Raw genomic sequence first — 18,898 nt, 5'->3', positions numbered from 1 at the left:
AGTCCACTTACATGAGGTATTTAAATTAGTCAAACTCTTAGAAACAGAAAAAGGAATAGTAGTGGACAGGAGTTGGGGGAGGGGGGAGAAAAGGGCAGTTGTTCAGAAATATAGAGTTTAAGTTTTAAAAGATAAAGAAATTCCAGAGATCTGCTGCACAGTGTGCACATAATTTAACACTGCAGCACACTTAAAAATGGCTAAGATGATAAATTTTATATTATATAGTTTTACCACAATAAAAAAATACTGTATTCAGCAGGATTACAACTATAGAAAATAAATGCATGCTAAAATTTCTGTGTGGAAGAAACTTTCTAGATAATCTTTAGTTTTTAAATTTATACATAATAATTGCACATATTTATATGGTATATGTGATACTTTGATATATGCTTACAATGTGAAGTAATCAAATCAGGATAATTAGCACATGTCACCTCATTTATCTCTCCCAGCTATTTGAAATATACAATAAATTATTGTTAAACATAGTCACTCTACTGTGCTATCCAACACTCAAACTTATTCCTTCTATCTCACTGTATTTTTGTACCCATTAAACAACCTCTCTTCACACCTCCCCTCAGTCCCTCTCATCCTCTGAGAACCACTGTTCTACTCTCTACTGTCATGAGATCAACTTTTTTACCTTCTATATGAGTGAGATCATGCAGTATTTGTCTTTTTGTGCCTGGCTTATTTCACTTAACATAATGACCTCTAGTTCCATCCATGTTACTGAAAATGACAGAATTCATTCTTTTTATGGTGGAATTATAAAATTCATTCATACACACACACATACACACACAAACACACGTCACATTTTCTTTAACCATTCTTCTGTCAATGGACACTTGGGCTGATTTCATATCTAGGCCACTATGAACAGCACTACAGTAAACATGGAAATATAGATATCTCTTCAACATACCGATTTCTTTTTTTTTTTGAATACAGACCCAACATTGGGATTGTTGGATCATATGGTAGATCCATTTTTAATTTTTTGAGAAAGCACCATACTGTTTTCCATAGTGCCTGTACTAATTTACATCCAACAACAGTATACTAGCATCCCCCTTTTTCCAAATCCTCACCAGCAACTATTTTTTTCACTTTTTGATGATAGTCATTTTAAATGAGATGAGATGAGATGATATTTCATTGTGGTTTGAAATTGTATTTCACATATGACCAAATGATGTTGAGGATTTTTTTTTATATTCCTACTGGCCACCTGTCTTCTTTTTAAAAATGTCTCATCAGATTCTGCCCATTTCCAGTCAGATGATTATTATTATCATCATTTTGCTACTGAGTGGTTTGAGTTCTTTATATATTCTGGTTTTTAATCTCTTCTCAGATAGTTTGCAAATTTTACCCATTTGTCTATTTTTGCTTTTGTTGCCTGTGTTTTTAATGTCTTACCCCCCAAATCTGCCCAGACCAACGGCTTAAGCTTAAAGTAGTTTCCTACTGTTTTCTTCTAGTAATTTCATCGTTTCAGGTCCCACATCCAATCAAATCAAACCTATATTGACTTGATTTTTTATATGGTGAGAGATAAGGGTCTAGTTTCATTCTTCTGCATATGGATATCCAGTTTTCCCACTACCATTTATTGAAGACAATGTATGTGCTTGACATCTTCGTTGAAAATCAGTTGGCTGTAAATACGTGGATTTATTTCCAGGTTCTCTCTTCTGTTCCACTGGCCTATATGTCTGTTTCTGTATTGGTGCCATGCTATTTGGTTACTTAAGCTTTGTAGTAAATTTTTAAGCAAATAGTGTGATGCTTCCAGCTTTAATCTTTTTGCTCAGGATTCCCTTGGCTATTCGGGGTCATTTATGGTTACATAAAAGTATTAGAACTGTTTCTGTGAAGAGGGTCACTGGTATCTTTTTTTTTTTTTTGAGTTGGAGTCTCCTCACTCTGTCACCCAGACTGGAGTGCAGTGGCCGCTCCCGGCCACCGCAACCTCGCCTGCTGGGTTCCAGCGATCCTTCCGCCTCAGCCTTCCAAGTAGCTGGAATTACAGGCATGCACTACCATGCCCAGCTGATTTTTTGATTTATTGTAGAGATGAGGTCTTGCTGCCCAGGCGGGTCTCGAACCCGCGGGCTCAGGCAATCCACTCACCTCAGCCTCCCAAAGGCGCGGGATTACAGGCTGAGCCACCGAGCCCGGCTTCACTGGTATCTTGATAGGAATTGCACTGAATTGTAGATTGTTTTGGGTAATATGGATATTTTGACACTCTAATTCTTCTAATCTATGAGCATGGAATATCTTTCCAATTTTTTGTGTCTTCTTCAATTTTTTCACCAGTATTTTACAATTTCATTGTAGAGATCTTTTACTTTGGTTAATATTTTTTCCTTGGATTTTTTTTTTTTTTGGTAGCTATTATAAACGAAATTGCTTTCTTGATTTATTTTTCTGATTGTTCACTATTGATGTATAGAAATGCTGATTGTTATATACTGATTTTGTATCCTGCAAATTTACTAAATTCATTTATCAATTCTAACAGCATTTTGTTGGGGTTTTTGGCTTTTCAAAATGTAAGTTCATACCATCTGCAAAAAAAGATTTGATTTCTTCCTTTCCAATATGGATGCTCTTTAGTCCCTTCTCTTGTCTAATTGCTCTGGCTAGGACTTCAAGTGCTGTACTGAGTAAAAGTAGTGAAAGTATCTTGTATCAGATCTCAGAGCAAACCTTTCAGTTTCCCCCAATTCAATATATCAGCTGTGGGTTTGTCATAAATGGCCTTTATTGTTTTGAGGTATGTTCCTTCTTTACACAGGCTGGTCAGAGTTTTTATCAGGAAGGAATGTTGGATTTTATCAGATGCTTTTTCAGCACTTATTAAAATGATCATATGGTTTTTGTCCTTGATTCTGTGAAGGTGATGTATCATGTCTTGATTTGGGTATGTCAAACTATCCTTGCATCTTTGGAATAAAATTCACTTGATCATGATGTATAATTTTTTGATGTGCTGTTGAACTCGGTTTGCTTATATTTAATTGAGGACTTTTGCATCTATGTTCATCAGAGATACTGGCCTGTGTTGTCCTTCTTGTTGTTGTGTTGTCTGGCTTTGGTATCAGGGCAATGCTTGTTTGGAGAAAATTTAGAAGAATTCTCTTTTATGCAATCTTCTGGAATAGTTTAAGAATATGGATTCATTCTTCTTCAAATAGTTGGTAGAATTTAGCAGTGAAGTCATCCAGTCCGGGATGTTTCTTTATTGGAAGAATTTTTATTATTGACTTAGTCTCCTTACTTATTACTGGTCTATTTAGGTTTCTATTTCCTTCTGGTTCAACCTTAGTAGGCTGAATGTGTCCTGAAATGTATCCATTTCCTCCAGGTTTTCCAATTTGTTGGTGTACAGTTCTTCCTAGCAGTCTCTTTTCAGCCTTTATATTTCTGCGGTATTAGTTGTAATGTCTCCTATTTTGTTTCTAATTTTGTTTCATTGGGTCTTCTCTCTCTCTCTCTCTTTTTCTTAGTCTAGCTGATGGTTTGTTGATTTTTACCTATTCAAAAATACCAACTTTTTGTTTTGTTGGCCTTTTGCACTTCTTGACTCTATTTTACTTATTTCTTCTCTGATCTTTATTACTTCTTTCAATCTGCTAAAATTGGTTTTGGTTTATTCTTGCTTTTCTAGCTTATTGAGAGAATATCATTAGGTTATTTGAAGTCTTTCTACTTTTTTGATGTTGTGTTTATTGCTACAAATGTCTCCCTAAGAACAGCTTTTGTATCTCATTTGTTAGTACACTGTGTTTCTATTTCTTTTGTTTCGATACAGTTTTGAATTTATTTTTAAATTTGTACGCTGACCCCACTCATCATTCAGGAACATGTTTAATTTATACGGTTTCCAACATTTCTTCTGTAATAGACTTCTAGGTTTATTCCATGTGTTCAGAAAAGAACACCTGATATGATTTTAATTTCTAAAAATTTGTTAAGACTTGTTTTGTGACCTAACATATGATCCATCCTGGAGACTATTCCATGTGCTATTAAGAAAAAATATGTATTCTACAATTGTTGAGTGGAATAATCTGTTATATCCTTTTGGTCTACAGCACAGTTTAACATTGATGTTACTTTGTTGATTTTTCTGTCTGGATGATCTATCCACTGCAGGTTGTTGAGGTCCTTTACTATTATTATATTGCAATAAATCTTGCCATTTAGGTCTATACATATGTTTTATACATTGGGTCTTCAGAGTGGGATACATGTGCATTTGCAACTGTTATATCCCCTTGAAGTACTGATCTCTTTATCATTATGTAACAAATGACCTTCTTTGATCTTTGTAACATTTATTTTTTACAGTTGGCATCTCACTCCATTGCCCAGGCTGGAGTGCAGTGACACACTCATGACCACCCCAGTGTTGACCTGCTGGGCTCCAGCGATCCTTCTGCCTCAGCCTTACAAATAGCTGGAATGACAGGCATGTGCTACCCTGCTTGGCTAATTTTTTGATTTACTGTAGAGACGAGGTCTCGCCAAGTTGCCCAGGCTGGTCTCAAACCCGTGGACTCAGGTAATTCACTCACCTCGGCCTCCCAAAGTGCTGGGATTACAGGCTGAGCCACCGAGCCTGGCCTATAACATTCTTAACTTAAAAATCTATTTTATCTAATATAAGCATAACTCCTCCTGCTCTTTTTTGGCTTCCATTTGCATGGAATATCTTTTTCTATTCCTTCACTTTCAGTCTGTGTGTGTTTTTATAGGCAAAGTACATTTTTTATTGACAGCATATAGTTGAGGTTTTAAAAAATCCATTCAGCCAGTCTATGTCTTTTAATTGAAGAATTTAATCCTTTTATATCAAGGTATAATAGGAAGGGCTTACTTATTATTACCATTTTGTTACTCGTGCTGTGATTGTTTTGTAAATCTTTTCTTCCTTTTTTCCCTCCTACTGTCTTCCTTTGTGGTTAAGAGATTTTTTCTAGAGAAGTAGTATGTTTGATTCCATTATATTTATTTTTAGTGTATCTAATATAGGTTTTGCTTTGTGGTTATCATGAGGCTTACAAAGAAAAACATCCTGTAGTTACAACAGGTTATTTTAGGTTGATAATGACTTAAGGTTGACCATAAACAAAAGTATCAAAAACTAACTCTACACTTGAATTTGATTGGTAATCTCTGAACTTCCTTTGCCTAGATGCTGTCACTCTTCTCCAAACTTAGAAAATTTTCAACCATTATTTCCTTAAATATGCTTTCTACACCTTCCCGCCGCTCCATCTCCTTTGGGAATTCCAATTATGCAGAGGTTAGTTTGCTTAATGGTGTCTCTTTAGTCTTTTATTTTTGCTCCTCTGACTAGGTAATTTCATAGAATTTGTCCTCAAGTTCACCAATTATTTGCTCTGTTTGATCAAGTCTGCGGTTGAAGCTAATTAGTTTTTTGGTTCAGTTTTATATCCTTTTTCCCCCATGTATTTATTTAGTCAATATAAATATTTTCTTAATGACAACAAATTATTTTTATATAATGTATTAGTCAATATGATAAATTTAGAATACTCCTTTAAAATAGTACATGGCCAGGCACAATGGCACAAGCCAGTAATCCCAGCACTTAGGGAGGCCGAGGCAGGTGAATAACTTGAGCCCAGGAGTTCTAGACCAGCCTAGCCAACATAGTGAGAATCAACTCTACAAAACATAAAAAAATAAAAAGTAGCTGGATGTGGTGGCACGCATCTATAGTCCCAGCTACTCAGGAGGTCAAGGCTGTGGTGAGCTGAGATTATGCCACTGTACTTCAGCCTGGGCAACAGAGTAAGTCTCAAAAATAATAAGACAAAATAAAACAAAATAAAATATTAGCAGTCAGTGCTCTCCAGAGATACAAAACCAATAGGATACATGCATACACATGCATATATGTGTATGTATACAGATATACAAAATATATATGTGGATATTGAGTAAATATATTTTAGAAATTAGTGTGATTGTGGGGGCAAATCTGAAATACAGCAGAAAGGCAGGTTGGAAGCTTTTAGGCAAGAGTTGATGCTGCATTCTTGAGACATAACTTTTTATATATATATAATATTCTTTACTTCTAAGCTTTTTCTTTTTTTTAATGGTTTCTATTTTTTGTCAAATTTCTCATTTCGTTTTGGATTGTTTTTCAAGTTTCATTTAGTTTTCTCTCCATATTTTCTTGAGATTCCCTGTACTTCTTTAAGAGAATTATTCTGAATTCACTTTCAAAATTGAACATTGTATAGATCCATTGCTGGAGTTTTGGTAGTTTCTTTTTTTTTTTTGAGTTGGAGTCTACCTCTATGGCCCAGGCTGGAGTGCAGTGGTACGCTCATGGCCACTGCAGCCTTGACCTGCTGGGCTCAGGTGAAACTTCCACCTCAGCCTTCCAAGGAGCTGGAACTACAGGCACGTGCCACCATGCCTGGCTAATTTTTTTTTTATTTATTGTAGAGATGAGGTCTTGCCAAGTTGTCCAGGCTGGTCTTGAACCCAAGGGCTCAGGCAATTCTCTCACCTCAGCCTCCCACAGTGCTGGGATTTTAGGCTTAAGCCACTATGCAAGGCCAGTAGTTTCTTTTGGTAGTGTCATATAGTGCTGTCTTTTCACAATTCTTGCATTTTACATTGATGCCTATGAATCTGAGAAGTCAGCTACTTCTAGTTTTTGCAGATATTCTTTGATGGTGTTAGACCTTTACACCTTAGTATTGAAACTTAAATGCTGGTCTGTTATTGCTTCCTGCCCATTCTGGGGAGGTCTTATAGTGAGCATGAGAACTAAAACACTGCACTGGCATTAATTCATTGCCCTGTCATGTTTTCCCAGTCTGGAGAAGACTTAAAGTGAACACTGAAGCTCAAATGCTGTTCTAGTACTAAATCATTGCCCTGGTATTATTTCCCAGTCTGAGGAAGACTTATGGTGAGCCCCAAAGCTTAGCTGCTGCCCTAGAACCATATTCCTCCCCACCATTGTTTCGCCATCTGAGGAAGACTTAAGTGGACACTGGAATGTAGTCACGGTCTTTTAACTGTTTCCAAACCAAGGAAAAGTTCCATGTAAACACCTTGGCTTTGTGGAAAATTCAGCTAGGAATTCTAGCCTTCCCACAGACTGTGTTCCCAGCAGCTCCATGGCACTGGCCAGTCTCTTCAACATGGCATCTCACTGACTAGAGTACTGAGTAGCCAAACAAGATCCACATGTCAGTTGCTGCAATCAGTCCCCTACTCTTTGTGCTCAATTCACTCCAGGTGGTCAGGCTTCTTGGCATTCCAAATGGTTCTTGTGAAATGGGACTGGAGCAGGCTTTCTACAAAGATTCCCAGATTGGTGGGAGTTGAACATCCACTTCCAATTCCCTCCTCTCACCTTGAAAACAATGGGTCTAGGGAAATTTTCTGTGAGTGGTATTGTGCCAGCTTGGGGGAGGAGGTAGCTCTAAAATGACCACCTCTCTTACAATTGAGGTTTCTCTCACATCTATGGGTCCAGGGTGTTTCTCTGATTCTCCTCCAAGTTCAGATGTATTCAAGATGACTGTCACTGAATAGCTTCTTTCTTTTTTTTTTTTTGAGTTGGAGTCTCACTCTGTCACCCAGACTGGAGTGCAGTAACCGCTCCCGGCCACTGCAGCCTTGACTTGCTGGGCTCCGGCGATCCTTCCGCCTCCGCCTTCCAAGTAGCCAGAACTACAGTGCTACCACGCCCGGCTAATTTTTTGATTTAGTGTAGAGATGAGGTCTCGCCAAGTTGCCCAGGTGGGTCTCGAACCTCTGGGCTCAGGCAATTCACTCACCTCAGCCTCCTAAGGCGTGGGATTACAGGTTGAGCCACAGTTTCTAACTGTACTTTAGTAAAGGGAATAATGCTGCAAGACATTTTATATTATTTCATTTTTATGATGTTGCCATCTAGGTAATTTACATTTCCTTCCTTTTTGGTAATTTCTTCCAGAAATTTCTGTGATAAGCAGATATTGCTTTTATTATTAGGAAAAAATTGTGACATAAGAAAATAAGCAGACAGCAGTGGGACACTGCTGGGAGGGGTAGAGGGCACATAATATCAATAAGCGTACCCAAATTTTACCTACACGATGACCACTTATGTACCTAACCCTGAATTGTTAGGTACATTTAAAATAAAAATTTAAAATAAAAATTTTTAAAAAAGAAAAGATACACATACGTATTAAGAGAATTGTCTGTTCTATTTAATCTCGATTATATAATAGGGTACTGAAAAAGACTGAAAAGAAATTTTTAAATGGGAGAAAAGGACTGAGAAAATATCTGACAATACAATTGCTAAACTGTTCTAAAATGATTTAAAAACATAAAAACACAGAGCCAAGATGCTCAGAGAATCCCAAGTAGGATAGAAAAACAAGCTTCTAGACACTTTAAATATAAAGACACAGATAGGTTAAAAGTAAAATAGAATATTAGACACAGCAGACTTCAAGAAAAGCATTATCATATCTGAAGAGAGACATTTCATAATGATAAAATCGTTCACTAAGACACAAAAATCCTAACTGTGTGTGTACCAAATTATTTAGTGCTTCAAAAATACATGAAGCAAAAACTGACAGAACTGAAAGAATAGAGAAATCCACAAGGGAAAAATACACAATTCCCCTTTCAATAACCGATAAAACTAGTAGACAGAACATTAGCAATAATGTATAAAATTTGAATAGTATCAAACAACTTGACCAAATTGACACAGAATGAATGCCATATCCAATAGAATATATATTATTTTTATGTATAAGTGAAGCATTATCAAGATTGACTATGAGTTCAGAAATCTATAGGATTAGAATCATGCAAAGAATATTTATATAGAGAATATTCTCTGACCACAATAGAAACAAAAATGAGATATTCGGGAAAATACTAAATAGTTAGAAAGTAAATAACAGACTTCTAAATATCCATGGATCAAAATTCACAAGGGAAATTAGAAAGTATATTTAACTAAATGATAATGAAAATTCAGCAAAGCACAATTTGTGGGATATAGCTAAGGTACCACTCCATACTTAAAAGGAAATAGTCGTTTTAAATGCTTGTATTAGAAAAAAAAGAAGTTTCCAAGTTAAGATGTCTGAAAAAGAACATAATAGCTCCAAATAAAGACAGGAACGCCAAATCAATTAATTAAGAAATAGACAATAGAGAAAAATTAATGAAACAAAAAGTAATTCTTTTAGATCAATAAAACTGTTAAACCTTTAACTAGATTAATCAAGGAGAAAAAAATAAACTACCATTATCAGAAATTTTAAAAAGGCTAATATCATCACAAACTCTATAAACATTAAAAGGATAATGAGAATTATAAACTTCCTACCAGTAAATGCAACAATTTAGATGAAAGGAACAAATTATTTTAGACACAAATATTAAACTGATACAAAAAATAAATCTGAATTAGCTTATTTCTCTTAAAAACATTGAATTCCTAATTTAAAACCTCCCAAGACAACTGCGGGCCCAAACAGTTTCACTAATAAATTTTAGCAAACATTTACAGAAAAAATAATACCAATCGTAACAGATTTGCTCAGAAAATAAAAAACTATCACCACCCAACTCAAAAGGACAGGATTCAGAAAGTTTCTGGATAGTTGAACACATGGAAGTTCCTGGAAAATAGCACACCCAGGGAAGGCACAGATGCTCTGCATTCCTTCCCACACATCTGGCCCTACACATCTCTTCATCTGTAACCTTCAAAATATCCTTTATCATAAAAGAGTAGTCCTAAATTAGTATTTCCCTGAGTTTCTGCATTTGCTCCAGCAAACTAACTGAACCCAAAGCAGGGTCATAAGAGCCTCAACTCAAAACTGGTCAGTCAGAACTTCCAGAGGACTGGACTTGTGATGGATGTGTGTGGGGGCAGGGGAGCAGTCTTGTGGGACAGAGGCCTCATCCTGTGGGATCTGACACTATCTCCAGGTAGACAGTGTCAGAATTGAACTAGGGGACTCCAAGCTGGTGTCCACTCTTGGTGTATTGGGAAAAGTCTCACATTTGGTCACAGAAATCATATTCTATGTTGATGATTGTTGTGGTAGTATGAGAGCAGAGGAAACAACACAGTTTGAGAGAGTTTTTCCTAAAACATTATCTTGAAGAATAAATGAAGAGAGAAATCTGTTCCTTATTGTAGAATGCCAACTAACAAAAATAACAGAAATTATAGGGTTAGACTATTACCATTTTGCAATTATCATAATAAATGAGTCTGTCAAAGATCATTAATGGATGTAAAGTTTGATGAGGAAGAGGATTTATAAGTCTCAAAATATTCCTCTCAAATTACTTAAAAGCAAAAATTGATAACTTTACAGTGGATAAATCTGGCAGACATGACTTAATCAGGCGATCAAAGTTACATCACCAATAATGCAACTGGCTTCCGGTGCCATATGATAGGCATGCTTTGAGGACACAACATGAGTCATATAGTATTCTCTCCAAAAATGCATAATTTAAATCTAATCCTGACAAAACACACAAACCTAATGTAGCCCTTTGCATTCAGAAACATCTCACATATCACCTACAGCAACTCGACTACACTTTTTTACAAAACAGTGAAAAACGAATCACTTCATATTAAATAGTATAGCATCAGAATCAATTATTTTATTGTAATGGTATTTGGTTTATAATGAAATTCTGAACATTAAGGAACTTATTTATGACAAATCAAAATTTTATCTTATACCTTTCTAATGTGTTGTAAATGTGAAACAGTCACCAACAAGCATTGCAGGTTCATTGATACATGTTGTGCAACAGTGATTTGTTGGATGTCTTCCATTTGATGTTTTTCTATTTGAGCAAATAAGGCAGTCTCATTTTCTTCCTCCCACATTAATAATATGTAACTTATTGTTCAATCTGTTGTTCAAGGATGTGGAAGGATGTACTAGTGAGTCCTGAAAACCACTTCTCAACTGATAGATCATATCTCAGTATATATTCCATCTCTTTATTTGCTTTTACTTGCAATTGAATGGAAAACTTCAAGGAAACACAGTTTTAAAAAATTTGTGCTGGCAGAAGTTTCTCCTGTATAATCACCAGCAATCTCTCTATGTCCCCTAAGAGGAGAAATCTCAATGGTTTGTTAGGTTTACAATGCTCCCTCAGAGGAGTTATCAGAGTGTAAAGAGTTAAAGAATATTCTAAAAAGCCATGTGCATATACTCTTCAAAAATTTCATGGTTATAAAAAATAAAGCAAAAATAAATAACTGTGTCAAATAACAGGCAATTAAAGAGTCATGTCAACTCTGCAACGTGTGATCATGGATGCATGAAAATGCTATAGATGATATTTTGGGATAACAGCAAAAGCTAAATGTTAAATATTCTGAATTTTATAATTTTGCCATGGATAGGTACAAAATAATCATCTTATTTTTAGGAGATACACAAGTATTTAGAGGAAAGGGTTCACAATATCAGAAATTTATTCTTAAATATTTCTGCAAATTCATCATATACAGAGAGCAATAAAGCAAATGTGGTAAATATATATATATATTTTTGAGTTGGAGTCTCACTCTGTCACCCAGACTGGAATGCAGTGGCTGCTCCCGGCCACCACAACCTCAACCTGCTGGGCTCCCACGATCCTTCCGCCTCAGTCTTCCAAGTAGCTGGAACTACAGGTACACGCCACTATGCCCAGCAAATTTTTTGATTTATTGTAGAGATGAGGTCTCGCCAAGTTGCCCAGGTAGGTGGCAAACCCGCGGGCTCAGGCAATTCACTCACCTCGGCCTCCCAAGGCGCCGGAATACAGGCTGAGCCACTGAGCCCGGCCTGTGGTAAATATTAATAATTGATCAGTCCACATGAATGGCATACATTAGTTTGTTGTACTATTCTGACACTTTTTTGTAAGTATGAAATTTTTCCAAAATAAAAAAATTTCTTTAAAAAAGGCAGTACAATTTACAGTAGCATCAAATACTTAAGGAAAAATCTAGTGAACATTGTGTAAGACCTCTACATTGAAAACTACAACTCAGTAATAGAAATTAAAGTACCAAATAAATGAAGCAGTATACCATATTCAGTTATTGGAAAACTCAATATTGTAAAGAAACCAATCATCACTAAAGCAATCTACAGATTCAAAATCTAATCAGTTATCCTAGGAAAAGTAACAAATTGATTTAAAATTTATGTGGAAATGCAAAGGACCAGAAAAAGCCAAGTCAATCTTGAAATAGTAAGTGGGATACATATTCTTTTGTTCATCAAGACTTATTACAAACTTAAATCAAGACAGTGAAATATTATTGCTTTGATAAACCAAAGAAAATAAATAAAAGGCCAAAAACAAATCCAGAAAACTGATTGAATAAACTGTGGCATACATATATGTACAATGGAGCACAGCCGAAGCGTAAAAAAAGAAATAAACGAGGTCGGGCACAGTGGCTCATGCCTATAACCCCAGCACTTTGGGAGGCCAAGGTGAGAAGATTGCCTAAGCTCATGAGTTGAAGACCAGACTGGGCAACTTGGCGAGACCACATCTCTATAATGAATCAAAAAAATTAGCCAGGCATGGTGGTGCACACCTATAGTCCCAGCTACTTGGAAAGCTGAGGTGGAAGGATTGTCTGAATCCAGCAGGTCAAGGCTGCGGTGGCCACGTGAGCATGCCACTGCACTCCAGTGTGGACAACAGAGTGAGACTCCCAACTCAAAAAAAAAAAAAAAATGAGAAAGAGATCTATGAACTGATACATACTGACTTCCAGTATATATATTGTTAACTTTTAAAAGCAATGCACAAACCAGCATACATAGCACACTACTTTTTGTGTCAGAAAGAAGAGGAAATAAAATTTATATAAATCTTCTTAATTTTGCAACAAGAATCTCAGAAAAAATAAATCAGAAAACAATTAAACTGATTACCCGCAAGAGACGCTGAAAAATGGGACAGAGTGATAAGGGAGTGACACTTCTGATTATACTTTTCTGTAAAGTTTTTACTTTGGAAAGCATGTTAATTTTATAAGCTTTCAAGTACATAATTAAATAAATAAAAATGTAGGAAGGGAACTGAATTTAAACAGAAAACAAATGAGCCCAACTGAATTTCAAACGAATACTACTGCAAAGAAGAGGAGGAAAAACACAACAACAAAAACTAATGCAACTAGCTTTTGAATGCAGTTTCCAACCGCATATCCTTATTATAAGAAAATCTCATCTTGAATTCTTTATTCTAGGTTTGTTTTCTGCAGTATTATGGGTGTAGAGATTCTGAAAATCATAGATTGAGCAAAAGAACAAACATTTTGATATCACTGGGAGCCAGCATTTTCACTATGGAAAAAGGGAAATAAAAATTTAAAATCAGGTAAGGAAAAAAAGAACTCTGGGGTTGGAATGAAATTGGAAGTATGAAATTATGATTTCTAAAATATTTATACATGCTTTAAAATTATGTCCATTGAAAAGGTCTGGAAGAACAGTCACTGCCCAATAGCAATGCAACACTTAGCACCTATATCTTGGTTATCATATACCATTTTTTCAATAAAAATAAACCAGGGCTCTTTGGAGAAACAGCTGTAGGACTGGGGAAGAAGGTTAAGAGATAATTTTAAATTACTTATAAAGACAGAAAAGAAGTGCTCCCAGTGGTCAAACATAGAATAATTTCAGCAGCAAAGGGCTGGCGCAGTGGCTCAAGCTTTTAATCCCAGCATATCAGAAGGCTAAAGCAGGAGGACTGCTTGAGCCCAGGAGCTTAAAATCAGCCTAAGCAACCTAGCTAGATCTCATCTCTAGAAAAAATTAAGAAATTAGCCAGGTATGATGGCACACCTGAAGTCCCAGCTACTTGGGAGGCTGAAGCAGAAGAACTGCCTGAGTCCTGGAGGTTAGTTGAGTCTGCGGTGAGTCATGATTGTGCCATGGCACTCCAGCCTGGGCAAGAGTGAGACGTGACGACCAAAAAAAAAAAAAGAAATTTTTTTTTTTGAGCAGCAAAATAAGTTCTATCACAGGCTATGACACATATAAAACAGGAATCATGATTCAAACTAATTATAAACAAGGACACACATACATAGGAGTAAAGAGAGGGCTATTTCTCAGAATGCTGACTGGCTGTTGAAATAGAAAGAGTGGTAGAATTGGGGGGGAAATCACAATTTTGCAACTATCAGAACAAAGACTGCTTCAGGCAAGAATCAACAGATGTCAAATCTAAGAGTAAAGTTAGATGAGAATCTAAGTATCTGCATGATTGTAAAGTGTCTCCCCACAGATACCTTATTAATTACAGAAGGGAAAATATTAATTATGTACTGAAAAAGCTAGACCACATTTAGACCAGAATATCAGAATTAATACCACTAATAAGGAGCAGTCAGACACGTCGCCTTCAGATGTGATGTCTTAAAAAGTTCAAACTTACACAATATTCCAGCTAGAAATGCATCACCTGAATCTCATCAAAAGTAACTATCAGCCAGGCTCGGTGGCTCAGCCTATAATCCCACGCCTTGGGAGGCTGGGATGAGTGGATTGCCTGAGCCCGCAGGTTCGAGACCCTCCTGGGCAATTTGGCGAGACCTCATCTCTACAATAAATCAAAAATTAGCCAGGCGTGGTAGCGCGCGCTTGTAGTTCCAGCTACTTGGAAGACTGAGGCGGAAGGATTGCCGGAGCACAGCAGGTCAAGGCTGCAGTGGCCGGGAGCGGCCACTGCACTCCAGTCTGGACGACAGAGACTCCAACTCAAAAAAAAAAAAAAAGCCGGCTCAGTGGCTCAGCCTGTAATCCTGCGCCTTTGGGAGGCTGAGGCGAGTGGATTGCCTGAGCCCGCGGGTTCGAGACCTGCCTGGGCAGCGAGACCTCATCTCTACAATAAATCAAAAAATCAGCTGGGCGTGGTAGCACATGCCTGTAATTCCGGCTACTCGGAAGGCTGAGGCAGAAGGAGAGGCGGAAGGATCGCCGGAGCCCAGCAGGTCGAGGCTGTGGTGGCCGGGAGCGGCCACTGCACTCCAGTCTGGGTGACAGAGTGAGACTCCAACTCAGAAAAAAAAAAAAGTAAATATCAAACTCAAATCAAAGAAAAAAATTTTATAAAATAGTTGGCCTGTACTCTTTAAAATGACAGTGTCATAAAAGAGAAAGGCTGAGGATATATTACAGATGAAAGGAGTCTTAGAGACATAACAACTAAATGCAATAAATGATTCTGGACTGAATCACATACTGAAAAAAATAAGTATAATAAAAGACATTGCAGTACTGGAACACTGACAAAAATCAGAATATGTACTATAGATTAAAGTACTGTATCATTGCTAAATTTCCCCTATTTTATAAATGTGTTACCCCTTGTTCTTAAGAAATACACACTGAAGTATTGCCATGTAAAAGTGGCATGATATATGCAACTTATAAACAGTTCAGAAAAAATAATATGCAGAAAAAGAAATAGTAAAACAAATTTGGCAAAATAGTAAGAGAAGGTCTCTCTATTGTTCTTGCAACTTTTTCTGTAAGCTTGAAATTATTTTAAGTCAATTAGCTTCAGATGATATCTAGTAAGAATAGACCAGTAAGCCAAAATAGGTGTGAATCTCCTCCACAATAACAAGTATCGGTTTAATTCCTTGTTTCCCCTTATAGACTACCTCATTTCTACATCCTAAACTGGATCAAGATACAAATACTAGATTTCAACTATCTGTTTAAAGCTTTAAGGACTTTTGAAATAAATGAATGATACATTTTAAATATTAAAACAGAAAAATAACTTTATGCTAACTGTGGTGAGTTTTGGAAATTTGATAGCTGTTATACTTTTGTAAAAGCTTTCTATAGAAATAGTTACACAACGTGCAAGGTATATTTAATGTACAAGACTGTTTAATATATACATTATGGACAATAGCAAAAAAAAAAAAGATCTAAAACTCCCAATTGTGACAAATCCACACTGCTGAATACAACAGTTTTTTAGAAAACTGAAGTAAGTTGTTAAGTACAAAAATATGGGTATATTACATGGTATAATACAGAATAAGAAAAGTTGCTGATAGACTTGTGTAAAAAAATTAGAATTGTGTTAATGTGTTTATGTATGTGCAGAAACAAAAAACTGAAAGGATGGACAGGAAATTACCAGTGATTGCCCCTGGGAGAATGAGTAGGGGAAAGGGCACTACTTAAACAGTTTGAATTTTTTTCCTAAACAAACATGTATACTATTTTTACATGTTAAGAAGCCAAATACTTTGTATTTTTAGAATCACGATTTAAATATACTTTGATGAAATATAATTCCAGCAACGAACATAAAATATAACTCTGATATCAAAACTATTAACATATTCTTGTTACTTAGATATACAGCAAGACCTATTTTTCTGTTCAAGCACCTTTGTTCTATCAAATTCCACGTTTTAGTTTTTAAACTAAAAAATCCAACAACTACTTTTTGGAAATAAGTAAAATATCAACCCTAAATTGAAAAACCCTAGTTACTTAATGACAGAAACAAAAATTAACTAAAAAAAGGCAAAACAAAAACAAATATCCACATGATGTCCTTAACAAAGCTTATCCTGAAAATTACTGCAATTGACAGACCAAAGTATGATCTAAACGATACACTTAAAACTATATGTGATTTATGATAGGAGAGAGACATAATAAATTGTTGAACTTTGAATTACTGACCATCTTGTTATCCATTTTATGAAAAGGGGAAGATTATAATCATTCAGGTATCCTTTTACTAACAACATAAACAGGACTGTATAAACACCTGAGAATCAAACTCAACAAGTATTTATTAGGGTGTTAGCACAGCATGTTGGAGGTATCATAAGCTGGTGACACAAAGACAGTCTCTAATCAAAAGAATCTTGTGAAATTGAAAAACCAAAAAGGTTTTTCAATTGAATGCAACAATAAATAAAATTAAGGACTATAGCTACTGTTTGCAATGTAGTTTTATGTCACATTCAGAGTATACTGGTAATTAGTGATAGGCAGTGGTTACACTCTTAAATGACAATCCTATAAGTCAATCTCTAAAGACCCTTAGGAAAACATTTAGTTTTTCAGGAATCTAAAATATTATTAGGAACATTATCATCACAATGTATTAATATAAATCATGAGGCATTCCTCTATTAACAGTAACCAGATAAATACTCTCAAATTCTCATTACCAGATAGTGACACACAGGAGGAAATGCCTATGCTGAGCAGCTGGAGACCACTGTTACTTTACCTCTGTGTACCAAAAGAACTGTCAGTTTTCACTCTCCCAACGTTTCCTAAGTGTAATTGAGTCCTAGTCTGTGCACAAGGCTATGGGGATAAATGGATTTGGTCTCTAACCTCAAGGAATTCACAATTTAATGGGGGGAGAGGCACACAAACGATCTAGATGACAATAATATTAACACCCAATTTTTAACAAGAGAAAAGCAGGTAGGTAAATATAAACGTAGTGGGAAATGTTCTTTGAGAAATAATATACATTCAAACTCATCCATTTTCAAAAAGCCTTGTTTGAGTTGTTTCCCAAGTACAACGCATGCTGGAAAAAACAGGTCTCCTAGGAAGAACCCTTTGGTTTCACGGTTCTAACACACAGTGGCAGTGAGACTTAAGGCTTATCACTTAACCAGGCTGGGTCTCAGTTACCTCGCCTAAAAATATCAGTATTATCTTACAAGCCTAAACACGCAATTTTACCAGCGTAAACCAAATTGTCTCCAGTGGCTCTTCCGGGTCATAGACCCAAAATACTCACATGCTCACCCATCAGATTCCCCAAGTAATCATGGCCCGGGGAACCCCTGTGAGTAAGCTAGGTGAATTACAGTCCTAACCTGAGACAGGCTTTAAAAGTTGAGAACTCAGAAAATGTCTTACAGAGGCCATGATACAATCCTATAAAATGAGTAAGTGAATATTTTAATCTCTGTACCAATCTAGTACAACAGGCAGATGTCTCTATTTCCCACCTCGAATCTGAGTTTCTGCACTCCTGAAAAACCACGCCTCCCCGAGAAATCAAGGAGACACCTGAAAAACCTCAGGGGACAGGGAGAAATCCCGGAGAAACCGAGACAAGCTTTACCCACCCTCCCAGAACACTCCCCCTCTTTTTTTCTTCTCCTCCAACCATGCAGCTGAACCCAGCAGAGAAGCACTGGAGGAGCATCATCTGCATTTCATTCCTTTTCTTTTGCAATAGCTACTCGCCTATAATAAACAGACCTTGTGCTCGAGGGAGAATTTACTTCCCCGTCCAGTAAAAATGAAGTTCCTTATTTTCACTCACAACGCCGTCTCCTATCAACACCCAGCCTCCCTGGGGGTGCTGGAGCCCAGGAACGCCGCTCCCGGCCCCCCCGACGCCCCACACCCTAGAAATCGCCCCACTCTCCGAGCCCCTGGTGTCCTGGCGGCGAGGCTCCGGGGGAGGGCGGAAGAGGCCGGGGGGGTGCGCGTGCAGACTCGGGGGGCGCGTCCAGGCCGGCCCGGGAGCTCCGGTCCGCCTCCGCCGGCCGGGGGGCTCCCGGAGGCGGAAGGGGAGCGCCGAGCCCCGTGCCACCCCCACTTACCCACTTTGTCCTTCCCGTACATGTGCCCGGCCACCTGATGCGAGAGGGGCACGCAGCCGTTGAGGAAGCGGAGCCTGCCGCCCGCCGGCTGCGGGGTGCCCTCGGGGGTGGCCTCGCTCGCCGGCGGGGTCCTCATTTCGGGGGCGGCCGGCGCCTCGAGTCGGAGGGGGGGTGGCGGCT

General features: G+C 37.3%; 1 protein-coding gene across 1 annotated transcript in view; it reads right to left on the bottom strand.

Annotated features, from left to right (window-relative positions):
* Positions 1–18,898, bottom strand: part of IPMK (inositol polyphosphate multikinase) — a 48,037-nt gene that overhangs the window by 27,623 nt on the left and 1,516 nt on the right. The window contains exon 2 of the mRNA XM_008061685.2: positions 18,719–18,896. Coding sequence (XP_008059876.2) covers positions 18,719–18,896 — 178 coding nt within the window. The remainder of the gene's footprint in view (positions 1–18,718; positions 18,897–18,898) is intronic.

Source organism: Carlito syrichta, unplaced genomic scaffold (assembly GCF_000164805.1).
Source record: "Carlito syrichta isolate Samal-C Ts95f unplaced genomic scaffold, Tarsius_syrichta-2.0.1 Scaffold305437, whole genome shotgun sequence".
In the NCBI taxonomy this organism is placed as follows: domain Eukaryota; kingdom Metazoa; phylum Chordata; class Mammalia; order Primates; family Tarsiidae; genus Carlito; species Carlito syrichta.
Note: the sequence above shows the minus strand (reverse complement) of the source record. Positions and strands in the feature narration are given on the sequence as shown.